General features: G+C 36.6%; 1 protein-coding gene across 1 annotated transcript; it reads left to right on the forward strand.

Annotated features, from left to right (window-relative positions):
* The first annotated feature begins 1810 nt into the window (after positions 1-1810).
* LOC146137896 (nucleolar pre-ribosomal-associated protein 1-like) lies at positions 1811-25830 on the forward strand. The gene is made up of 38 exons (XM_083393417.1): positions 1811-1996; positions 2420-2562; positions 2711-2818; positions 2894-2989; positions 3338-3419; positions 3607-3726; positions 3929-4134; positions 4297-4442; positions 4777-4941; positions 6556-6742; positions 7170-7340; positions 7650-7766; positions 8325-8474; positions 8713-8838; positions 8901-9055; positions 9517-9689; positions 9755-9878; positions 9986-10082; positions 10145-10954; positions 11542-11615; positions 12111-12342; positions 13131-13380; positions 13794-13905; positions 14120-14188; positions 14657-14833; positions 16516-16675; positions 17130-17276; positions 17556-17700; positions 18549-18632; positions 19229-19492; positions 20362-20504; positions 21164-21317; positions 22321-22436; positions 22986-23611; positions 24158-24291; positions 24360-24458; positions 24607-24675; positions 24874-25830. Exons 1-38 carry the CDS (start codon positions 1834-1836, stop codon positions 24954-24956), a joined length of 6477 nt encoding a protein of 2158 aa, XP_083249543.1. The 5' UTR covers positions 1811-1833; the 3' UTR covers positions 24957-25830.
* Positions 25831-26762: the final 932 nt, after the last annotated feature.

Genomic DNA, 26762 nt, shown 5'->3' on the forward strand with positions numbered 1-26762 from the left:
TTGTCAGCACTGGAAGGTTTCTTCTTTAGAAAATTAATTGGAAAACCATCGGAAAAAAATGGTTTATTGATTTAAATTTTTATCCTTTTTCATATAGCCTAAAGCTATCTACCAATACCCATACAATAGAAATTGTTAGAATATAAAGTTCGTGTTCGCTGTGCGCACCGCACTTTAATAAGTTGTTTGCAAACTGCGCTGCACCGCGAATTTGTTTCGAAATCTTAAGCTGCGCTGCCCGCAAAACTTTAGCACTATAGGCAATATATTCCAACATAAAAAACCCTAGGCTACAAACACCTAAAAAACTAGTACAAACATAAAAGTACGGGCAAAAGCTTACTATTTAGGGATCAAATATCCATGCTTGCTATTTTTTTCAATTAACTAAAATGAAAACTTTGACATGCCGCACGAGGTATGCGGCCCAGCGCAGCAAAATTTTTAGATTTATTTACCGCCGTTGTGCGTTACTTGGATAAACCGCGCGGGCGGCCGCAAACGCTGCGTACAATACTGAAAAAAAAGGTAAAATTCAGTCGAGTCTGAAACGGCAGACACAAATTTACAACAAATAATAGAGTTTTAGAGGGCGGGGGAATACCCGGGTCCATGCCTGTGATATAAGCGTTGACCATAGAATACTAGCCTACCAATACACTTGAGCAAAATATTTTTGATTTTGTGACATTGTAAATCCTTTGCTTTTTAAATAAATTTGTAAATCCTTGCTTTTAAATAAACTGTTGCTGAATTTTATTATCTTGCCTGTGTTTTCGCAATTTGACTTTCATCAAAAATCACTAAAAAAAGAATTTGCTAAAATCCTAATCTGACTGGCCTGACTGATGAATTGCTAAATATCCTAATGAAAGAGTTCCTATAAATTATAATATCTGTAACCCAAGATTAGGAGGGGAAAGTGTTGCCAGAGAATTTAATTTAGGGAGTAGAATATAATAAAACAAAAGTTTTAAATCTGTGAAGCAACATCATACAGAATTTTCCTGTTAACTTGGTAAGACAGATTAAAACAAATTAGGGCTTAAACCGCCAATTCAAACGTTAATGACATTATAACGAACTTTATTTCATTTTACAACCTGCTTAATGCATTAATACAAAGACGTCGTTTCTAGATATTTTTCTACCGCTTAGGATATTTTCTTTTAAACGATCCGGATTAACTAATAAAATTGCACGTGCACTTTGTTTACATATTTTTATGCATTTTCACTTAACAAACTCACCTAATTAAGGCACTTATCGTTAATATAAGTTAACAAGAATTTTACAAGTTTGTATATTATATGCATCATAGTTTTGGCCTATAATACATAACGATTGCAAAGACTGGTGTCTCATGTTGATTTTGTCTTTATAAGAGCAATGGGCGCTGGTCTAGAATCCTACCACAGTTCTAAAATCAACGCACAAAATTTGAGTTAGGGTGCGGGTTAGCGTTCGGGTGTGGGTGGGTCAAGTATTATTATATTCTTTGTTTAATAATAATTCTTGACCCACCTTAACCCAAACGCTAACCCTAACCCAAATGGTGTTTCGTTGTGGTAGGATTCTAGACCAGCGCCGAGCAATGTTCTACAAGTATTTGTGTTTCTGGCGATCCCCAAGTTATGTTAAACTCATTTTGTTGTACCGGTAGCTTAAAGAACATGATTTAGTCTCAATTACCATTACATCTAAATTGGCAAGACGTTTGCCTTGGACTGTGATCTCTTATCATAAGCTTTAACGCTTGTTTCTGAAGAAAATAATCGGATCACCTTTTTTCGAATTTTAGCTCTAGAAATTAACCTCTTTCTGAACTTAAGAATGGGTAAGCGCAAACATAAACCTCCAAAGGACATTGACATACAAGTCAGGTCACTTAAAAGAAGCATTGTTGAAAATACAAACAGCGAAACAAGCAAATCTGAAATTTTCACTTCTATAGAGTTTTGCAAGTTGCTTCAAGATCCCGTGCTTTACATAAAAGGTTGGTTATAACTTAAATGCATATACCAGTCTGAAAAGTTAGATAGGTCTCAATTAGATCTTGTGCTTGCACAACCCAGATTTTGATGCCTTAGATTTGAAATTTGCCTGCTTGCAAATGCTGACCGAAGTTGTGCGGCTGATCAAATTTTACAGGGTATTCTAACAAAATGTGAGACTGAGTAAAACCTATAAAAAATAGGGATGCATTTATGTTTTGGCTGTTTAGGATTAGCCTGTTGTAAAATTCCTTATTTTGTCTATTTGAAAAATTTTATGATTTGCATGCTGTATATTTCCACAGTGGTAGCTGTAGAACTCTGAAGTGACTGACAAACTATAGTGGCATATGCATATGTGTATATTATTTTCTATTGTCTAGTATAATTTTCACACGTAAATTTTGCATTGTGATTGAAACCAGGTCTTCAAAGGTTTTGTCAAGCTGGTCGACACTTCAGAGACGCTCTATCAAGTCATGATATCATTAAGGCATATATATCTGTATCACCGGATTGCGCAGAAATCTTCAAGTGCATTGAGCGCAGCAAAACTTCACCTGTTAATGTAAGCTTTTATGTTATTGTGCGAGTTTCGATATTACTTTAGTTACTTGAAACTTACTATTGAAGCATAGTATTAGAACTTACTAAATTGAAGCATAGCATTATATTTGTATGTTTGTTTTTTTAATTATATTGTCAAAATCCTGCAGGTTTGTCTTGTTTTTGAGACATTTGTCTCTATTCTACTTCGTACTGCAGGTGATTTGTCACAAACATTTTCATCAGTGGGAGTAACTATTTGCAGAAGGCTCTTACAGGTTGGTCTAACATAAGACTTATTTTGAATGACTTTTTTATTAAACCTTTAATAACTTAAATTGTCGTAATTTCAGAGTCATCTAAGGGAAATCTATGGTGCCTTAAGCTTAAAAAACCCTGCCCGTGTAATTGTTCCAACTTTGAGGATGCTTACATCACTTGTTATGCAGGTAAATTTATGTTTGAACTATCTAAAAATGATGGGTGATTTACTGATTTATCTATTTTATAAATACTATGATAATTAACTCATGACTATATGAAGTCCGTTACTATAATTGTTTTGTTTTAAAAACATGTTTGCTCTTTGTTGTAACAAATTTGAATATATAAATAAATAAAATAGGTTTGATTGATTCAGGATAATATTTTTTTTTAAACTATACAGATTGAAAATATATGTTTGTAAAATTTAAACACAAAAGATTATTATGCTATTTCATGTCTTTTTTATTTCATGTCATCAGTTAAGTTTACTCATTGGATGGCTAATACTTTTCTAAACAACTTACATGCAGGGCAAAGAATGTGCTAATGACGTTGCAACAAATCTGGACCTAAGTGGAAAGCTGTTGTCATCTTTAGCCAACTACAGAACAAGTAAAATTATTATCTTTGTATCTGGTAATGTTAAATGTGACAATTAGGTCTGTAAAATACCGGTAGGCTGCCAGTAATCAAACATTTTTTGTGATAAAATTGTGACACAAGACCCATAGATATTAAATGTGTGTACTTTTTCGAACTAAAACCTAACTGGGTTTTAAATTATTTGTTTTTCTAATAGATGTCAAGCATGGTGGTCAATCTGCTTCAACTAATGTTAGATTGTGTTTTGTTCGTTTTGTGTTGTCCTTTTTTATGGCTGCTGATGTAGAAACTGTCAAGCAAGTGCTGGAAGCCAAAGGTAAAGCGGAGTTACTTTTTCTGACGTGCTTTCTAAATTCAAAAAAAAAAAAATTAGCAATTAAACAGCAACATCAAACCTAATTTTCAATGTCACTATTTTGAAAATAAATGTCTTTAAAAAGAAAATGTTATTCTACTTGAACTCAGAACAATTAGCTATATCATTTTTGCCCTGTTTAACAGCTTTTTTGAATTTGCAGGTTTTGTTGATGCAATTTTCAGGGGCCTGTCAACAGACCCTGCATCTGTAGTGCACTTATTTCTTTCGACTCTTCAGGAAAAGGTGATTCAAAATATTGCTGTTCCTAAAACCAACAAAATAAAGCTTCTTGCTGTACGAGATGTTTTAAATAACATAGCAGAACTTTTTGACTGGGATGGAACGGTTGACATTACTGAGAAAAAGGTAATTGTATTTTTAAAAACAGTTTGAAATTCTAATGTAAAATGTTTTTGTTTCTCCCGTACACCATCACAGTACACCATAAATTTTAATAGTATTAAATATTTGGACTGATTTCCTGCTTTGTTGACATAATTAGTGTCAATTTTTCAACTACATTACTAGGTGAATGGGGAAGATGGTGATGATTCGAACTGCCTCACTGGAAAAGACCAAATTCATAAAATAGCCTATGACTTCCTTTACCACAGTTGCTGTCCTCACAAATACGGAATCAACTTCAAAGATAAGGAATTTGGAACTGCATCTCGGTAACAACAAAAATATATAAATACTTTACAAAAATCTTGGATGATGCAGCCGAAATACACATTTTTTTTGCATTTTTCCATGTAACCTGAAAAATATTTCAAGTAGCGCTATACAGTGGTGATGACTAGTTGTCTTGCATGACATGTTAAGTAACAATTGACTTTATGCTACATGTGGTGGTGTGAAAAATAAACTTGTCAATATATTGGTATAACTTGCTAGACAACATCCTACTGAGTAAAACAAAATAGACATGTTTTTTAATTAGGATTGCTGAATATTTTTTATAAATATAAAAATATGCTATTACAAAAAGTATTGCTTTTAATTCAGGTCACAGAACCACGTCCTTCTCAAATTTCTTGTGGATTTAAAAACTGCCTCCAGTAACCCTCATGCGAGAAAGTTAACAATAGAAATACTGAAAGCATGCCCTGATCTTATCAGCAAGTATTTGACAACTTGCACATTGTCGTTTGAACCAAGACCAACAGAGAAGTATGTATATCCTTTACGCAACACTGAAAAAATTTTTACTGAAAATAATTTTTGTGTTACATAGTGGATGTTTGCAAAGAAATAGTTGAATTTAACTAAGCAAGATCAGCTAAATGCAATATATTAATACCAGTAGCTTGTGTCAAGCTTGGCACTCTGGCTTATATTTAAATGACAAATTTGATGATAAATTACTAGCATTACTTAATGAAAGCTGAGTAAGTTCTACATGTGACGTGTGTCATACAAATCTTTACATGTAACAGGGTTGTTCCTAAGCAAACATTTACACTCGCCAGTCAGGCGAGCGGCTGCCAATCACCACTCGCCCGGACCAAGTAACACTTGCCAAATTTTTTGGCACGGCGTATACAAATTTCCGTCCTAGTGCGGTCATTTCTTGGATTATCGTTAACCTGCCTTATGGTTTCTATATGTAAAAATAATTTTTTATAAAAGTCTGATCGTTTATTTCCATGCATGGATGAACAAATTAATGGCCCATAAAGCAGTTTACCCTTAAAACAATGTTTTTTAGCCGAAATATTTTTTACAATCTTTAGTGAAAACATAACACTGACAATTTAGTAGCCACGACCTGCTTGTTTTCCATTTTTCTAAAAATCCTTGTGCTTTTTTTTTCGTATTCTGTGCTTGAAGGACGTTTCACCTTATGTTGCTTCCGCCACAATCCATTCATTCGCAAAGTTAACAACCATATGCACCAGAGGTTATGTGCTGCGTGACGCCCTATAGTGGGCCGTTTCAATTTTTCAGGGGCGTTTGCAATGGTTTCGATTCGTATCTAAACATAATTGCAATATAAAACATTTACCAAAAGTTATTTCTTAGGCCATATTTTAAAATATCGTAGTGTTCAGTGGGTTGTTTCGGTCCCACAAAACATCTTAAAATTCTTATTGCTCGGTACACCACAAGTCCAATAAACCTTTCCAAAGGCATTAAACTCTTAAAAATTAACAACGTTTAAGTTAAATAATCAACCTCATAACTATTCATCGCTGCAGCAGTGACGTCTTTAATTTGTTTGCCGGTAAACAATATTTTAAAACGAGACAAGTCTTTATTACGATCTAACAATGGGACAAAGAGACTTTATTACGAGCTTCGAACGTGACTTCGATTAACCTTATTATTTGTGTAGTGTTGAATGTATTTGCGCCTTAGTGTTTAAGGAATAACTGGCGGTAGGTAATATTTCGCATAGTAGTGGCGCTTAGCGTAAGTTGTCCTACACCAACTAATTCAATTTCTCACCAAAGCCATTCGCCAGTCGGTCGAGTTGATGTCAATCAGCACTCGCCCACAGTGATTTGCACTTGCATTGGCGAGAGGGGGAGTGCTTAATCCCGACCCTGTGAAACTTTATTAGACTTATGAGGCAAAGCACTGTGCAAATGGAGTAAACAGCACCTAAAGTAACACTTGGGAGTTGGGAGACCAGAAAATGGAAATTGGGTCATCTTAAATGAAAACCATAATGCAATATGCTAATAGCATTTGAGCTAAAGGGGCATTTATATCATACTCCAGCAGTTTTGTGAACAATATTTTAAAACAGTACACTTGGCTATGATGTTTTTGATTTTTCAGATGGTTCCAAAACTGCAGCCTTGTTCGAGACATATACAGAGCTCAGTGTGATGTGGCCCCTGCATTGAATGACGTTGCCAATTCAAGGCAACTTCCAAAGCATGAAATCAGCAGGCTTTCTGCTATGATAATACCATCTATTGTGCCACCTGTTTTCCTGAGAGGCCCTTTGAAGATGGTTTTGAAAGTATGTCAAAACCTTTGGAGAAAAAAACATAAATTTGGTTAAAATGGGGTGCATGGGCCATGGAGGTTCAAAACAAAAATATCATTAAATTATTAATATCTGAGTCCTGCAGAATGTATAGTTTAATTTAGTGTTGTATACAATTTTATTGTTTATAACAATGTTTGGTTAACATGTATTATCTGAAGATTCTAAAAAATATACAATGAATTATAAAAATGTAAAACCCCTTAGACTAATACTTGCACTCAGAACTCACTATTATTTGCGCCCTTGGTGCCCTTGAAAAAACATGGAAATAAAACGGTGACATCTTGGACTACCCTGGTTTAGATTTCGGATATATATTTAATTTACATTTTATTAGGATTTATCTTATTTTAGTACACCTTAAAGTTAACAGCATACAAATAATGTGAATTTTCAGCATACAAATGCTGATGTGAAACTTCATGGGCTAGAAATCTTCAATTTAAGTTTGGCGAAATTACAACATTGCTTGGAATTTTTGCAATCCGAAGAATGTTGGAGTAAAAGCATTTATTCAGATGAAGATCGACAAAATCTCACAAAAAATTTGAAAGATGAAATATCCAAGGTAAATGTATCCTATATCTTATTAGTAAGAAGCACTGAAAAAAATATATTATTTTTATTTATAACTATTTACCATAGTTTGATGATATCATAAAAGAAAAATGTCTTACACATTAACCATTTTTAAATTCAAGGCTCACAAAACAGTGCAAAGAGAAGCTATACTTTAATTCTTATCTATGTATATACTGTACTCCATTTGGTTCCCAAAAAAATCAGTATTTTGGTTTAGCGTCATCATCACCTTATTTCACCCAACATTGTTTTTGTCCTGTAAAGCATAATTCTTGGTCAATTTTTTGATTGACAGATGCTTCCTGATATTTTGTCAGTAGTTAGCATTTGGACTGGCGGATCTTCAGATAAAACAGATAAAGGCAAATTAGCACAAGAAGGACTTTTAGAAGCACTTTCGCTGTATCAACAGGTCAGTTCACTTGTTAGCTTTAATTTAAAAAACGATAACTACTTTTTGTTAAATAGTTGTTTATTTTTCCTAAGTATTTTAGTAATGATATAAAAGTTATATTAGTTTTCTCCGTCTTTAGCAAGCCAATCTACAACCTGTGGGACAAGGTTTGCCATACTCCTGACATCAGTCATATACTCATATTAGACTCATGTCATTAGTCATATATATTAAACTTATGGTATCAAACATGGGTGGTTTAAAAAAAAAAAAAAAAAAAAAAAAAAAAAGTTTAAAACAGATGAAATTTAAAAATATAAGATGGAATAATTCTTGTAGTTTTAGTTTGGTACTCGTGCCAACTTTACTTTATGTACACAATCTGTTAAAAGACTTAATTAACTTTTCCAAAAAAAAGGTTATTATAGAAAATCTAGAAATTTTCTGGCGACTAATATAATTTAACAACCACTGTTCGAGAGTATTTATTTTAACAAACTAATACATTAAAATAAATATGTACGTTGAACCAGACCTTCCACTAATTTTACTCAAATTTGATTACCTGTGTTTCAGTTGTTGCCTGAAAGCTTCAGTCAGTGCGCTTATGACTTTAGCAGACTTCTGCACAATGTGGACGATGGCGAAGGAGTTATCACGACTGCTACTCGACATGCAATCAACTTACTGTCTCATTCGCCGCACAAGTTTCGTTGGTTCAAAAAGGTCGATGAAAGATTTTTTTGCCATAAAATAAACGCAAATAAATAAGTGATACATAAGATTTAAAAGTGTATGCGGTTGCAGGTTCTATTAATAAGTTAGCTATTAAGAAAAATAGTAATATGATTTTTTTTTTTTACTTTGAAAATAAAATAAGTAACAGTTGTCGGTAACTTTGGTTCAAAATACAACCATGTTGACATGTAATATAGCAACAAAACCTCATTTTGCATTTGCACAGGGTGAAACTAAGAAAACCACGTTTTATCAGTTGATCAAACTGGTGCACAAAGCCATCACACCCAAGAATTCTGAAGATCCTTCTCATGCCCAAAATCTTGAAAAGGCGGTCCACCTTTTAAAAACGGTAACCTAAGGTTACAAATTTCTATATTATTGCAAATAACAGTTTTTTTTATGAATTTCAAGGTTGCAATTAGCAATGACATTTCGGATAAGGCCAACTGCAATGAACTGCTCTCATGGATCATGCATTTGAATGTTGCACGAGATGAAAACGAAATAGAGTTTCTGCTACAGTTTCTCGATGACTGTGCTGCTGCTGTGGCAAAACGGCCTCACAGGTGGAAGTTTTTTACCTAATTTATACTCTAATGTTTCTCGGACAAGGGGTTTGCTGCCTGACACTGCTCGTCCTATTTTATTTTAAAATCCGGAAAAAGGTAACAATGCAGTAGATTTGATAACTTACTGTTTTAATTTTAAATTTAAGGCCGACCAACACGATTTTCAAGGCGCTATAAAACCTGGAAGAAATTACATTACTTAAAATAAAAAGTTGGGTATTTAAGAACGTATTTGTTAATTTGATGAAATTATTGTTCATTGTTGCTGCTTTAAAGGTTTTTAATGTCAGACCATAACTTAACTTTATTTGAACTATAATTACAAAATTTATCGGTTGTTTAAATCCAGTGTTTATAACTAAAAAATGAATAAACAGTTTGTGCAAACTGCAGTCCATCAATGTAAAGAAAACAATATAGAAAAGAGTGAAACAAAAACAATTTCTCTTGTGTTGCAGATATGTCGACAAAATCGCAATTCTGGCTGAACATGATTACGCTGAAACTAAACCCCCAGCAGATCACATGTTGAAATTTGATGACGAGTGGTGGAACAGCATCCCTGACGTAGAAATTAAACTGGCTACCGAAAGCAACGTTTGCGAATTAAATGCAAATTTTAACGTTTCAAGTGCGTATTTTTCTAAGTGGTATGGCTTATTTTTCATTGTTTTTTTTAAACACATATTTTAACAGAACCTTCTGAATTGACTTTTGCGTCAACAAGTCAGTTTTCTATGCTGCTTAATGCTGCACTGGAATCAAACACGTTTTCTAATACAGAGGAGCTGTACTTGAAACATCAAGATCTTATAGACAGGTAAAATGAACGACATTTGAGGCAATAAAGCTGTTAGTAAGGTATTTTTTGCCACGGAACTATATAACAGTCGCAAATATGCAAATCACTACTGTTGTCTTATTTAGATACCTATTCCAAGTAACCTCCGACCTATTTTACCAACAAACAGTTTTTGAAGATGACATCAAGTTTGTAAATATTATTAGTGGTCTAAAAAACGAGGTAAATATATTACACACTTGTTAAATGTTTTGCATAGATTAAAAACTTCGTTTTGTTGACAGATTCCGGAAAACAGGAGCTTACCTTGTTTATTTGCACTGGTCAGCGAAATAGCCAGTTGGTGCCATCCTGCTAAAGACTTAAGCTCTAGGACTGACGAGCTTCTGCTCCACATAAAGGAGTCCGTAACATCTGAAAAAAACTGCGATCAAATGACCACATTCACTGCTTGGTTTGTCGAAACCTTATCTGTCAGCAAAAAGCTTTCAGAAAGCCCCAAAAAGTGTGCAAAGCGACTTGTCAACATTCAGAAGTGCGACGTTGTCGACCAATTTTCTAACCTACTTGAAAAGGCCAACTCTGGCGTTATGAGCGCAGCTTTTTGTGTTGAAACTATTCTGTCTCAGTCGCTGTTCTATATGCGCAAATTAACGGACTTGTTTCACGCGGAATTCGATCGAGGCGATACTTCACACCTTTCGTCGCGAATCGCTTTACTGACTGATTTGCTGCAAAAGTTTGTCGACGGATTTTCGCCCAAGGAAAGCTGTGCGACAACGGAGCTTGCTGACTCGCTGAACAAACTTCTCTTAAGCCCATTTTTGACCTTACGCTTTTTAAACGAGGAACGGCTTCACGTCATTACCGACGTTAGCCGTTTGACGAAAAATCTCATCGCCACCTACTTTCGTTTCAATCGAGCCGCCTTTGACAGAAACCCGGTGCTAGTTTTACCTTATCTCGAAAAATTAACGAACAACTTGTGTGAAACAGTACAATTTTCCAAAGAAAGAAAACCACAGTTTGTCGAAGCCGTGCGCGATGCATTTGAAAAACTGTGCCCCATGTTGCCCGTAAACCACTTGAAGAAGGTAGGTTTCAACGTTTTCTTACCACTTTTAAATGAAATACTTTAATCAATAATTTGTATTTTTGTGTATGACTCTGGTTTAGCAAAACACGGCAATATATAGTTTTCTTTACACTAATTTAGGCTCTTAAGTGGCAATCAGACTATTACATAAAATAATACCAGTGAGGCTTACGTACAACCACTTGTGCTTTTAATACTGATTGCAAATTTGTTTGGCGATTTATTGATAAAGCGGCTACTCTTGGCCCAGCCAGGGTTTTTTTTAAGGTTTGGTTTGGGTGACCGCTAAGTAGTTTTAAGAGACCGCAAGTGTTTTATTTAAATACCAAAAAGTTGCAAGTCCAAAATTTGGGAAACCGCTGGAGAAATTTGGGGGGCCGTTTCGGTGCCCCAAAACACCTTAAAAAACAGTGGGCCCAGCAATACTGTTCTTTTGTTAATCCTAGAATTTTAGTTCTAACTTTTCTGTTAATCTGGGCTATAATGTATGGTACTAGATTTTGGCTGTTGGACACTTGGGTATTAGTTGATTTGGTATTATGTGCAATTGATCTATATGCTTACTAGGGATTTTCGGTTTTGCAGATAATTGCTTGTTATGCTAAAAACCTCCGGAATCTTTCCAAGTTTTCAAGTAGTGGTGCTTTTATCATCAGCAAGTGAGTTTTTAATGTCTCTTTTTCCCGAGTAGGTTGGAATATCCCTGTTTCAAATTCATATTTACAGTTGATAATCGCAGTACAAAAGGTGGTAATTCTAATTAAACCTTTAACCATAGCGTTTTCAAGACTTTTACAGAATATAAAGTTAAATAGTTAAACTAAAGGTATAATTCCCCTAATTATTGGACAAGGGAATTTAAAAGCCTGAGCTAAAAATTGGTTAGTTTCAGAAATATAAATATACTTTAATTGTAGCTGAGTAGCGAAGCTCCTGTATTTGTCATGGAAGTGACCCTGGCTTCACATTTAAACCTGAAACCTCATTGTTGGGCGCCTTAGAATTTAGATGCTTTGTCAATTACTAGGCCCAAACAACAAATCGCTGCCCTCTGAATTTTCATTGCCTGTTCACACACAGTTTATTAGGTATTCACCCCTATGTGGTATTCACCCCTATGTGGTAATCACATCGCCGAGCTTCCTTTTTTTCAGGTGTCTTGCAGTTTTGCTTCCAAAGTCCCCGGATCCTCTGACCAGTGAAACAGTGAAACAGCTGCTCGAAGCCATTCCCGGTCTGGGCCCAAAACGACGCCGACTTTTACTGGAGGGCGTTTTGCCGTTGTGCGGAAAGTTTCCGTCTTCCGCTTTGCAAATGGATGGCCGGGTGCTCAGTTGGTGTGTTGCCAATGCAGCCGAGTCTGGCGATATTGTACCATTCGTCGAGGTAACTCTAGATTTCTTTCAGTCGTGTTTTATTGTATTTCCACATTATTGAGGGGTAAGGCAGCGGGCCTTTTCTGCAGATAAAAATTTTAAGCGTATAGTTTGTCTATGTACCTCAGGGGACAAGCCTATGGCGCATTGCACGATTGCACATCCAGAGAATACAAGAGAAAGTACAACAGGAATGTATATAACTTAAACAAAGCAATGATTTTGTTTTTTTAAGCAAATCGACGCATTAAAACAAGAGTTTAACCATCCCTAACGGACTGTATTATAACTGTTAGTCTCGCCGAAGCTGCAAAAATAGTTTAAAATACTGTGTCACATCGCCGTAAAAAACGATAATTGTTATGTTACAGTGCGCTATTTCTTAATAAGCATCCCCGAATGTGTATTATTAAAACTGCATATTTTTACTCGCTTACCTTTTGGTAAAATTTACAATGCACAAACAACAAAAAATTAAAACCGTAAAAAAAATTTGTTTCACCTTCTTTCCCGTATTATTGGAGGCTTTTTTATTTTCCTTTCTTCCTGATAACGAGTGCTTGTTGGTACGGTTTTAGTCGGTGGTCGTGAGTTCGAACCTCACTGCAGGCTGATTGTTTTTCTAGCCTGACGTGCTTGCATCATTGATCGACAGATTCGGTTAGTCTGCGATGTCTTTTCGATTTGCTACAGGCCGTAATCGTTGGTCAAAAAGCAGCTTTAGAGGGGCTAGATCCTATTGTTAATAAACACATATGTGTGTGTAATGTGCACCTTTCATTCCATGTTTTGTTCCAGACAACGATATTTCACAACTTCACTGTGCAACCGATGTTTATAAAAGAAGTGTGCGGCTTAGAGGTCAAGGAAAGGAGCGTTATGTTGAAATTGCTCGCTTTGGCGACCAAACTTCCAGTATGCATTCAGTCCAGTAACTTTTACAGCCAATCGCTTTCGAAGAAACTTTGGATTTGTTTAAAGAAAAGTGTGCCGAAACTTATTTTTTGTGACCGCGAGTCTTCCCAGGCGGATTTCTCAAAGGACTGCGGTAAACAACTGTTAAATTGAACCTCGTTGTTAGCCGTATTTGTCTAATTCTATATGTGGAAACCGGGTGACACTGTTTAACGACAGGTTGTATTAAAATCTCGACAAGCTGTTGCATGACCGTGTTTTATCAAATAAAACTAGAAAGTAAATAAGTAAAACCGTTACCTTGATTATAACTACATATAAAACGTTTGTTGTAATACGACTACACAAATTTCAGGTCGAAAACTTGTTAGCTATAAGTAACTTATCGATTGGCGAATATACACAACGGCGAAAAACTGGAAATAATTATGATAAAATGTTTGGTTGGATGAATCCATACTATCTTTTATAAATTTCTATAGTTTCTATAAAGCACTTTGCCATATTTCTGATTTTCGAATTTCTATTTGTTCTTTTTTTAAACAGCATTGATTCTGACTTGGATGATGGATTCGCAAAGCGGTTTATCAGACAAAGTTTTATCCAAGCTCATCGCCTTTCCTAACTCTGTTTCCAGTGGAACGTGTTTCCCCATGAGGTGCTCAAAGTTTCGTTTCATTTTTTACATTGTTATTGAGTTGGTGAACATCAGACAATCAGGCGGTTTGTCACACTTATTCTTGTCATACATTGTGGCTTATTTATTAATTTAACATACAGCTCTATGAAAGGGTTGGTTGGCGAACGAAAAGTTAACATGTAATATCGCGTCGGTTTAGCTATAAATTGACCTGTTTTTGTTATTATTGTAGATGGCTCGTTATTCAACGCTTGTTCAAGTACTTAGAAGAACACAATAAAGAAAACACTTCAGAAATACGGTTTGTGTGCTGCTCTTTGAAAATTTTACATGGCCTGACTGTAAGACAAAACAAAATTTTTAATTTTGTTGTCCTTGTCCACTTCACAATTAGAAAAGGCCATCGCTGTTTCATTTTGTTTAAATTTAATATATAAATGCTACATTAAAAAAACGAAACACCTTAATGAATAAGTTTCAAATTTAACATGTTTTTGTTGGGGGACTACATAATATAGTTGTTTTCAGGGCTTAAGTTAGAAATACTTTGTTTACATGCAATTTATTCCTTTTACATACCAGTTTTCTGCATAAATACTTTTATGTTCCAGTTAGTATAGATATATGAATTCGCTGATGTTAATAATGTTTAAAATAAGATCTATATATGAAGACACATGAAAACCTAAACCGTAATTGCTACACAGTGTACCGCCTTAGCCTAAATTGAAAATTGTACCCGAAAAATGTAAATCCTGTATTCCCATAGACGCGATGCACTTCAGACCCTTGTGCAGTTGTCGCGAAAGGTGGCTTCTGTGGATGCCCACCACGACGACCTTCCTCAATTTCAACTTATCGTGGAAGCCGCCAAATCGTTGATGGCAACGCTCGATCCAGAAACACTGGAGCCCCGGGGAGAAGATTTTTTTGCTGATTTTTTAAGGTAAAGGCCTCTGCATATTAAAACTAGTAAACTAGTTTTAAATCGCTGCTATGTGCGCTATGCCGCTGATCGTTTGGAGATAACTAGTCAAATTTGGACCTTTCGTTTTTTTTTTTAGCTTTTATTCATTTTATTAAATATTATGTATTTTAGTAAAACGCAACAAAAATACCATAGAGCAGTGCTCTTCAACCGGTGTGCACAAAAATAGGCATAAGGTGCACCAGTACGAAAGGGAATACAAGGGTGCATCACACACTTTTATTGAACCTTTAATGTTACATCGTATTTGCCAGTAATTACCGATTTCAATGAAGCAATGGTGCTGTAATCGTTGTGAACTAACTTTCTAAAACATGCGGCCTTTCTTTTTTGCCTGACTGTCGTGATGCAAGTTCTATTCCTGTTTTTGGTGTAAAGTTTGAATGCTGTTTTTTGACATGTGTGTAAAACTTCGGGAGCTCCGATTGGTTTAATTGTCATGATGATATTTATATGCAGAATGGTTTTTCATATCGGTTTTTACCTTCTAAGCCAACAGGGTGCATGAGTTCGTCACAACAACTATAAGGGTTCGTCAAATCAAAAAAGGTTGAAGAGCACTGTCATAGAGACTATTTTAAACGCGGTGACAACAAAATATATTTTCGATAACTTTATTTTCAACCTCCCCATTAAAGTGAAAATGGTAACCATCCGGATAAGTTAACCTTCACGTCATCGTGGTCCAAACTTGTGAATATTATATAATTCATTAGAACCGTGCTTCTCAAACTTTTTTGTCTTGCGGGACACTTTCTACAAAATAATAATATTATAACTTGACCATCGCCCTTAATATAAGGTAATATAAAATGTAAAACAATAGTAAAAATTTATCTATGCCTTGAAGTCTCGGGTTGCTTACATGCATATTTGCAATACGATAGGTTTTTTTGCAAATTTAAAAAAGTGGTGCGACGCACTTAACAATCTCTCAATGGTATGACGCGGCACACATTTTAAGATGCTTTTGGGACCCCAAAACTCAATATATATTTTTCAATAATATATACAGAAAATCTCAAGTAAGACAATAATAAAATGGTAAAAAGCTTTACAAATTGCGATTTCAGTTTGTTGTCAGACTTTTAAAGAGTTCGTTTTATTCCGTAAAGATGAAAGATACACGCACATGATGTGTGATCAACAACTGTGATCTAGCCCTTCTAAAACTACTTTTTGACCAACGATTACGGCTTAGATATCATTAGAACACCGAAAGCCATCGCAGACTCACCCAATCTGTCGATTAACAATACAAGCAAGGTAGGCTAGAAAAACAAGCCTTCAGTGAGGTTCGAATTCATGATCTCCGTCCATACCGGGATCGCCGCTCTAGTAACTTAGCTACAAAGAAATGTAGCAAGCATTGTCGATTGATTGTTTCTCGACTATCTTCCCTCTGAGCCTGTGTAGCTCAGTTGGCAGAGCGACAATCCCGATATGGCCAGAGATCATGAGTTTGAACCTCACTGCAGGCCAGTTGCTTTTCTAGCGTGCCTTGCTTGTATTACTGATGGACAGCTTCGGTCAGTCTGCGATGGCTTTCCGTGTACTATTCCGCAAAGACTTTGTGTCACTCTTTCTGTTCTTCGTTTGATAAAAATATACTGCAGCAATGTTTTTTTCTCGATTTTTAGATACCAATTTTGCAACCCAATTGCTCTCGACTACCTGACACAATTCGTTGTGTGTTGTAACGACGAGCGCATGGAGCAGAATGCCACCGTCCTGTATATAATGGTGACGAGTCATTCCAGCTTCCTCAAAGTAATGCTATCACAAGCGGACGACCCAGAGGTTCGTGGGCTACTTTTATGTCAAACTTTATCCAGACACCTTCACAGAATTTCGACACAGTGTCAAATTTAGATTTTAGGTTCGAGAATCTTAATTAAGGACGCATGTTTCTGTATATTTGTCATGTAGATAAGCATTTTTTTAGCAATTTTATAAACAAATTTTCCAAGATTACAAATGGCCAATTTCTGACAATGGCACTTTTGTTGATTATTGGTCGACCATACTTGCCATATACCCCGATTTTCAACATCTTTAAAATTATGTTTGGAATTATTGATGTAAATAAAAAATTAACATACGGCTTTAAATTGATATAACTTTAAACGTTGCAGTTGTCATTTCAAGCAGCATCGTTCTCAATCCCAGGTGGTACCTACTAAATTGGTTAAATCTCGCACCGGTGCTGATAAACATATAATTAACTAGGAATTATAAATCCCATTTTATTCAGTATAACGAAGCCAAGCCTGCACTTCTCGGTCTGCTGCATTCGCTCATCGAAAGGTGCGACAAAAACCTTCTTCGCTCCAACGACTACTTTTACCTCCTTTCGTCTTATCACGCCACTCTCTCCAAAGCTGACCAATGTCTTCTCAAGGCGAGTGTTGCTCCCATTAAAGGCAGTTTGTAATTGAAACGAAATGGGTTTTACGAAAATTGTGGAATCAGGAAGGCTTTAAGCCAGAAACTATTTCACATGCGGTCGTGATAATCTTAAAATAATGTAATGTCATGCAGTAGGTTAACTCTTCATAAAATGCAAAACTTTTCAACTTTATATATACTGACATAAAACTGCCTGATGAATAACTTCAAAAGTTGTAATGAATAACCATTTAAAAGTACATAATGTAAAACGTTCCAATATGTGACACAGATCCTTCTACTGTATGAGACAAAAGAGGTCTCCAGCGCAGACTGCACCCCCTTTTTGTGGGGAAACACCGCATTGGAATCGTACCAAGCGCGAAAGAATATTGGCGACACTTTGTACAAGAAACCTTCACCGAATCGCATTTTGGGTGAGTCCACAGCCGAGGATGTTTCGTAAGTCGTAATGTATTTTACTATTATGTATTCAAACAACCATGGAAGAAGTCATACCGGTTGATCAGTTGTTCGGATTAAAATCATTACAACAGTTTACGTTAGACCCAATGAGTTTAGTTAATGTTTTCGGTGCATCTAAAATACAGGATCAAAAGGATCGTTTAGATTTTTAGAAGGTCTAGATTTCGTGGATTAGGGGAGGAGCGATGGGTTGCGGTTAGGAGTAAAGTTAAGGGCTTAACGAATAGTGGATGGGTGACTGTGATGAGGCAGTAAAGGGTTGATATAGGGGTTGTAGTAAGGGTGTCGTAGCGACTCTTGTTTACTTCAAGCGATCTATGTGATTGATCCTGTGATCTATTTTAACTTTGCGATAGTTCCCTGCGGTCCTTGTCATTGGTTCTAGCGACACGTGTAAGTGATCCTTGCAGTCTATACAAATAATACTGGTGGCTAATGCCATTAATCCAAGCTTCCTTGCGATTTAATCAATCCTGTACATTTAGAATAGATGCACCCATTTTTTGTCCAAACTACAGCTTTCGACAACATTTTAGTTGACAATCAAAGCTTTTTTGCGTGAAAAATGTTAGCTTAAATACTTTGACTATAAAGTGTACAGCTTGTACACTGTGTACAGTGTACTGTACAAGTGTACTTAATATTTTTTTGTTGTGCCTTCCTTGTTAGCGATATCAATTTTAAATTGGACTTTGTGCTAATATTACATTTCTCTTCGAATGTCTAGTTCTGTTATTCACACCTACGCATTTGGATGGAACTTACCGTTACTTCTGTTAAACTTTTTCGTTTATTGTAGCTTGTATCGACCCTGTTGTAATGACAAACACCTTGAACCTATATCCACTGCAAAGAAGACTGCTCACTATTCAAGCTGCTGACGGTAAGTGATAACCACCTTTTAAAAAGTGCGCAATTTTTACAAACATGTGCAGTCAGGCACCAGAGACAAACAGCCTTTTCATAAAAGCCTAATAGTTATTTGCAACAAACAGGAATGGCTAAATGTTACAAACTACTTTAAAAAAATATATAGATTTAACTCAAGAATTGATAAACAAGTGGCAGTAAAAACAAGACCCTTACTTTGACCTGATGAAACGGGAACACACAATAAGACCTAAAAGTCAACAATACCAAAAGCAGAAAATCTATAAAACCTTAGTATTAAGACCAACGACAAAATACAGCCAAATACGCAGTGATATCCACTACTGAGTACAGCATAAGATCAAAATCGTCTGAACACGACCTAAATCTGTCGGAATAAGGCCTAAATTCATCGGAATAAGTCCTAAATTCAACGGAATAAGTCATAAATTTATCGGAAGAAGAACGAACATAAAATTGGCGCACGCATAGTTCGGTTCACATTCGCAGTATTTTACAGATAAGTACTTCCCGAAAAAAGAAAGCCCTAGGCCTAAAAGGCGATCCGATTTTCCGAAGATTTGTATTCGCGATATGCTTCGATTTTAGACCTCTCTACGGCTGGGGATCACCAAAAGGTGAAACACATCGATCGCGAAAAAGAAAAAGCGAGCGACTCGGCGCCCGTATACGATCCTTGCTTCCTTCTCCCCGCCTTCTCCGACCTTCTGTCTCCGGAGCACCTCGTCGACTGCCGCTCCTTCCTCCGCCAGGGGGCGCTCTCCTTTCTGCTACTCAGCTTGGCCAGCCACTGCCCGAAAGTGCGCACCCTGTCCGCAGCCTGCCTGGCCAAGTACTACGACCACGCTGAGCGTAAGTCGTGGTATTATAAGGGAAACGTTTGGTCTTCGGTTAGGCGCTAATATATTGTTGTCCTCAGACGTTGCTGTAATGTTCTTAAAACGTCTGTCAGCGGGATTTCTTTAAAGGAGGAATCAATTTTTGTTTTCTTTGTCGATTAGATCAAATCCCTTGTTTGCTTAACCTAAATTATCAGCAGTTCTTTCTCGGCTGAAAAAAACTATAATTAAAGCTATTATTTTTATTTTTCCGTTATAAAGCCCGGCATAGAAACACAACTTGTTAGTATCTGGCTGTCCAAGGTGTTATAGTAGCATGTACAACATAGTTTCAAAAATTATTCTATTTTTCTGAAATTATCTTTAGATGCGACATGCGTTTTTGTGTATGCCCAAACTTCTCTTTATACGCACTTATATATAGAATGTAGATTTAAGTGGCACGACGGAAATTTCAAATATTTATAGCTATGCTTAGTAACGAAAAACTAGTTTCAAGTATACCTATTCGATTAAACACAAGTTTTGCAGCCCTTACCCCTTTCTCGCTCTTTTGCAAGCGAGTTTTTCCTTTAAGTTTCCCCGAATACGCATACCTGTAATACTATACATGGTAATGAATTGCAAAGCCAAAAAGGTCGAGTAGATCGACATCATTTTAATAAAAACGTTTCGACACGAGCTTGTATCATCTTTTGCTAATGTCAATCAAGCTCGTAACGAAACGTCTTAATCAAAATGATGTCAATATACTCACGTATAGTTAATTGGTTATACATGTATTGTAATTCATTATCAAGCTACATTACAGATCCATGCATAGCCTAACCGTAATAGTATACAGTTTTCCCAATTAACGTTAAGAGGCCTTTGCATCGGCAGCTCTCTGGTTCTCGGAGAAGAACCTCACCCTTCACCTTCTAAGAGTGGCGCGCAACGCTGTAACGTTGGACGGCCCTCACGTCCGTAAGCTTCCCTGCGTCACAGCCACCTACCTGTCCAAGATGGCGCAGCTTTTGTTCCAGGTTAGCCTGACGCAAACCATACGAAGAATATTTGTTACAAAATATCATTTGTTTTAAGACGTAATAAGAATATCAAAGCCCATACAAAAGTAGGTATCATTTTGAACCTTTCGAGTAATTCTTTATTCATTTTCATGAATTGTTTAATGATATGAGTTTCGAAGGTGGCGCTGAAGAAACGTGCACTTTTTGCTCTAGTGGATGTTTTATTTGAAGCGTAACACAAGTTTTACTTTGCATGTTTCTCACTTTTAAATTCGGTAAGGCATCGCGCCGTCTACGTTTCTATATTGGTCAAACCCGGAATTTTGATATGCGTGTTTTGCACAGGAATTAACATATTAGCAATGCGTTCATATTCGAATGTTTTTGGGTTTTTTTAGGGCCGTTAGGCGTTCCTAATGTGGTTTTCATGGTTTTGCCAAATGTAAATATTTTCTACTTTAAAGTAAACACCACAAAGTGCAAAAAGCTCTATCGTGTGGTTAATCAACAGTTTTTTAAAGTTTTATTATAAAAACGCCTTAAATCCCTGATTAAGGCGTACTTCTACGAACGTTATTACTAGTGACGCAAAAAAAAATTAACAAAGCATTTGAAACGTACGAAGTGTTTTTACTATTTTTTATAACCGTTATTTTTTCTTACGTTTCCTCCAGCCAGCCGAGCATATCTACGCGGTGATGTACCGCCACCTGCTGGTGAAGCCGGGCTTGGACGTTAAGAGCGTCCCTGAGTTTTACGTCCTCTTCTTCAGTTCGACGCTGGAGTACAAGGTCGAGCGAGCTTGGATTCTCGAACTTATCCAGCAAGGTTTTGTAAACAAATACTTTTCTATTTTAAGATTTTTGTTTTTAGTATGCATCAAGCTTTTCTAAACTGGAGAGCTTTGTGACCATATGGTAGCAATCAGGTATGTCTTATTACTTAGGGTTGCCACAAAGCAGTGTTGTAAACAGGTTATTTTGAATTGACTTAAGTCCCAGTCAAGTCATTCGTGAAATAACTTAAGTCCCAGTCCAAGTCATGGGTTACCCAAGTCAAGTCTGATTCAAGTCATATTAGAGCACGTCAACTTTAAGTCAAGTCCTTGGTCATAAAAATTAAACGTTAAACCATTTCAACTGATAAACGCGTTCGATTATGAGCAATAACCAAGGTAAAAAACAACATCAGTTAACGCAGGATATGGCAAGTAAATTGTTTTATGTGCAAAAATGAAGATAAATAGCCAATTAAAAAAAAATTAACGAAAAATACGTCGTTTATTCCAAATTCATTTATCCAAAAGACTTAAGTCAAGTCAAATGGTTTGTCCAAAATACTCAAGTCAAGTCAAATAATTTTACTCAAAAGACTTAAGTCAAGTCAAGTAATCTATAAACAGTGACTTAAGTGCTCTTGAGTCGCGTCATTGACTTAAGTCATTACAACACTGCCACAAAGAATATTTAAAAGTCTGAATTTATTTTGTATGCAGCTTAAGTTTTGTGTTGAAAGTGCCGTTAACAAAACAATGAAAAAATGTATTTTAATTTGGCATTTATACTGATATGTTTTCGAATTATATTAAAAAAACGTCGAGCGATCGAATTTTAGGTCTTAAATACTACAACTTTGTTTGAAAGGTCTCTGAAATAAGATTTGTGCCAACCATGCTTTAAAAAACACAGATGTCGGCTTCTCATGTGTAAAACGCCACCAACTGATGTAAAATAAATCACCTATTCGTGGGATTGCATCGGCAAAGTGACTGCTTAACTTAACGACAACAGAAATCGCACCTCCAACAAACGATAGCTTTACATTCTGTTAGGCATGCGTGACACCGGCGACTATCGCGTGATCGAGAGTCGACAGGTGCTGCGAATTCTCATGACGTACCACAGTTCGCCTACAAGTGACGAAAGGAGTCGGCGTCTCGTGTTAAAGGTGCATATTTAATTGTTTATGCTAAATGAGAAATTTTGGGCGAACAGTTTTTCTATCTAACCATCTGTCTTTGCATTTGTCTACTAATTAATCCCTTTCCGAGCATCGTTTTAAATGTCTCGCGACTCTGAAGACCTCTTGGCCCTAGAACAGTTATTGTAATTCTTTTGTGTGTTGTTACCACTGACAAGAACTTTGACAATTTTTTACAATTTTTTTTAACCCTTCAATAAAGAAATTTTAAAGTGTAAACTAAAATATTTTTTTTAACTTTAACCTAAATCTGAATTTTCAAATTTACGTAAAACGGTTAATACTGACCCCAACGTGTCCAGATTTGGTTTGTGGGGTTTTCAGACGCAACCTAACAATTCCAGGGGGTGCCCACTGTATTTCAGCAAAAAAATTGTTTATTTGAACAATCTACTATGTATATACGTTTAGGGAAAACTACTCGCAAGTAAACAACCTCTGCTCTGCACTGTGGAATGTTCAGCAATCCCCCACTAAAATAATACTAAACGCAGTTTGTGCGTTATTCACTCGCAGGTGCTTGAGCGATGTGTCGCAGTTCGTGCCGGCGCCTATGACCTCATCAACCAGCAGGGAATCCTTCCCTGGCTGGTGCATGCCGCGCAGCAGCAACGCGACACAACGCTGGCGACACGCGACGCTTTTCCGTCGCCGCCGAAGCGACGAGACGCGACAGGCGACCTCGTGTCGCTGGCGTCCATTCTGTGGCGCACCTTAGATACAAGCGACGCGCAACGCGACAAGGCGTCACGCGACACGACGTCACAGCCGGAGAGCGATGACGTCACAGATGCCCCGAAGATCATTGCCCCTGTGTCGCCCATGATTGCCGCGCAGTTGGTTGATTATTGCGTCGAACTCCTGCAAAACCTACTTAAGTTGGCCGGACAGTCCTGCGGCGATCCGGTGACGTTAGTCGATTTGACCCCTGACCTCGCGTCTGATTTCGCTGAAGTCATAAACGTAATCGACGGCGTCTTCGGTTACGCGCGCGAATTCCACAGTGCCCGTGAAAAGATTTTGCTGCGTGCTGAGCAAGTGTCCACTCTCGCCAAAACAGGCGAATTGCTGAACAAGAGTGGGTCGAGCCTGGCCATCACCGCAGCTTTGCTTCTGCTAAGCTGGCAACCATTTGGATTTGCGTAAGTTATTTTTCGGTTCACGCGTCTTGGTGCTTTTCGATTCGTTCGGTTTGTTGAGCGCGACAGCATGTTTTTTGTTCATTTGTGTCAAACACCCTACAATGTTGCAAGCCGTCTTTCTAACAAGTAATTGAGATGAAATGAAATAAGTATCGATATTGCTTATAGAAAAATATATGTCTTTTTTTAATTTATTATACTTTGTTGTTGTTTCCACTTGCGGTTGTTGACATTTAAAAAATATTACCTCTCTTTTAATTTAGCTACCCAGATGTACCCACAAATCTCTTGAATATTAAGAATCAAAAAACTTTTCAAAACCTATTAATTAATCGTTACCAGAACTTATACTCTATAAAAGCCAACGCAATTTTGTTTTGTCTACTTAAAAAATACCCCATATAATATCGAAGTACTATGACTTAAGAGTATTTGTAGAATCCAAAAGTGTTGGTTAGTGATAAGCGATTTTAAGTATGTAACCGTTACTTATTCAGGTAATTTATTAACTGCGTTAAGTTATAATACTCTTGTTAATGTTTTCAGCTTTTCCACAACCCCCCACAAGATGGCAACTGTACTAAGTGTGACGCAATCGTTGATTACGTGGAAATACCGTGGCCCATTGCTACTCGAAAGTCTGAAGTGGTTTCAGAGTTGGGTGACACGTTTGTCAACAGGCAAGTTCTTCGTAAGTTTGTTTTTCTACGATGCAAAACTAAAATGATCCGTTTTTGCTTTTCTTTAGTCGGACTGAAAAGTGACGAACTGGCCTCGGTCAAGGAAATGGCCTTAAAATTGATTGACTTTTTGTCTTTGCCCGACCCTGACCGACAAGACTTTTCAGGTGTGTGACGAGATTTTGCTCCAAAGTGCGCCGCTGGTTTTTAAAGTAGATCACAAGCAGTATACTCGTAAATGTTGTATTACAATTTTGGTGACTTTCCATCGCTCATACCAGTTACTAAAGTTAAGAATCCGTGATTCTGTTTCAGAACATCTTTTGGTTATCTACAACGTCTGTCGGAACGTTTGCGGAGATTCAACTTCATCCAATGATCAAGGTTTATTTTTGCTAATTTTCTCTAAACTCTGTTTAGATTTTTCATACGATAACTGTATGGATTTTACGTCGTTAATTTTCAGTTCTGTGTTTATTTTTGTATGGTTTTCGTTTATGCAGCCTTATGTAAATAAGCTAGCAATATTAATTTCCAGAAAGCACAGTCCCACCCCCCCCCTAATGCCTTCACTATTTTTAGACAAAACATCTCCAAGTTTGGAGGAATACGACCGACAGAGGCTGCAACTAGTGTTGGACACCGAATTCAAATCTTACCCTTAGTACGACAACCAACGGGCCGTTTTGAGAATGGCTTTCAACCAGTATTGCGGAGGCAACTGTGTGCTGTTGGTTCAAGAAGGTTGCAAGAGGCTCTCGAAATTAAGACTATTCCTTTTCTGTTCCAAATAAAACCCTTTGTGACTGGCTTGTTTTGTTTCGTGGTGCTATTTTCTAAAGCGTGTTAAGGGCAATTAATGGCCATGAAAGTTGGTCGGTTTCGTTTACTTCATGAGAAGAAACCCCTGGACAACGGGCATATTTTTCTTAAAACCCCATGTTAATCCTGAAAGAAATGCTTCAGCGAACCATTGGAAAGATTTTCATGCCGTTTCAAAATACTGCAAACCGTGTTTTCCTACCGGAACAGTAGCAGTTTGACAATCGTTTCACTGAAGTTCATTGTTTCTATGGTATTGACACAAATCGTGCGAACTGGCAAATGCTGTTCACGGTGAAACCGACTGCTTCTTTTAACTTGAAATCGTGTGAGTATCTAAGGCGCTGATTCTAAAAGTGTAATATATTATATATGTTGATGAGAAGGTAGTATTTAGCGCCCTAAAAACTCGTAACAAAGGCTTTATGTTTTGTCCAAAAATGTACTGTGCTTTCATAATCGCAACTTGGGTTGTCGTTTAAGTCGGACAGATGACATAGTCAAGTGTCTCTGCGACAATTGCATATTTAAAGATTTTGTAAATCACGTTTTTCATTTTTTCTACTGGGATCCGGTTGTATTCTAATTACAAGTGAACAATGCTCAGCGTATAGATGTCACAAGGTAAAAGAGTGATATGTACAATAGCCGCATCATGGCGTGAACGTTAAACCCGCGTCTGTAGATTAAAGTAGGAAACTTTGACGAAGCTGAAGAGCTCCTGTTCACGATATCGACGTTTCCTTAAAATAAATGCTATACGGTATTTTGGTGATTGCGTTCACATATATATCGCCAATATGCTAACATTGTCTCTTTATGTAGCACTATGTCATGTTGAAAAATGATTAACGAAGTGCTCATAAAATAGCTAGATAGATGTTTACAAAATTACGTTTATTTCTTGTTGAAAAAAGATTAACAAAGTGCTCATAAAATTATTAAATAGATGTTTACAAAATCAGGATTGCTGATCAAAATTTTCCGTACCAGTACTAGCAATTCAAAGTATAAACTGATCAAGTAAATTTGTCAAAAAACGTAATTGAAGCACCGCTTTGCACACTTAATCGAATTACGTTGGCGATAAAAATGTTGAATTTGACTTTCGCTGTTTGAAAATCACTATAATATATAGGCCTACCTAATACATTAGTATTTTTCTACTATATTCTTGAATTTGAGGCTAGTTTTTCATACCTGTATCGTTTCATCCAACTTGCGCCCCCTACCACCAGTAATGCAAGGACGAACACGGAGCATCCAACGAAAATCAAAGTCACCCGAGCTGTGTAAAAATACGAAATCTTAACACATATCTTTAATGTTAGGCCTAGAAACACACAAATTGAAAAAGGGCTTTTTCAAAGAAATCTATTTCATCCAAATACTAATGCCTGAATGTGAATTAATGTTTAATTTAAACTACGCTAGCAGACACGAGAAAGTAAGTGATTTTAATATAAATTATGTGTGACGTAACTTGCGACATCGTCAATCAAAATATTCACGCCCCAAACAAATATGCTGTATTCGCCCCTGCTTGTAGGTTCACATTTTTTGGATGAGATCCGTTTGTATGTTTAACCTATATGCGTATATTGGTCCAGTTTTCCATCCAACTACTAAATTGCCCCTTTGTCCATGTG

Source organism: Ascidiella aspersa, chromosome 7 (assembly GCF_963924565.1).
Source record: "Ascidiella aspersa chromosome 7, kaAscAspe10.2, whole genome shotgun sequence".
Classification (NCBI taxonomy): Eukaryota; Metazoa; Chordata; class Ascidiacea; order Phlebobranchia; family Ascidiidae; genus Ascidiella; species Ascidiella aspersa.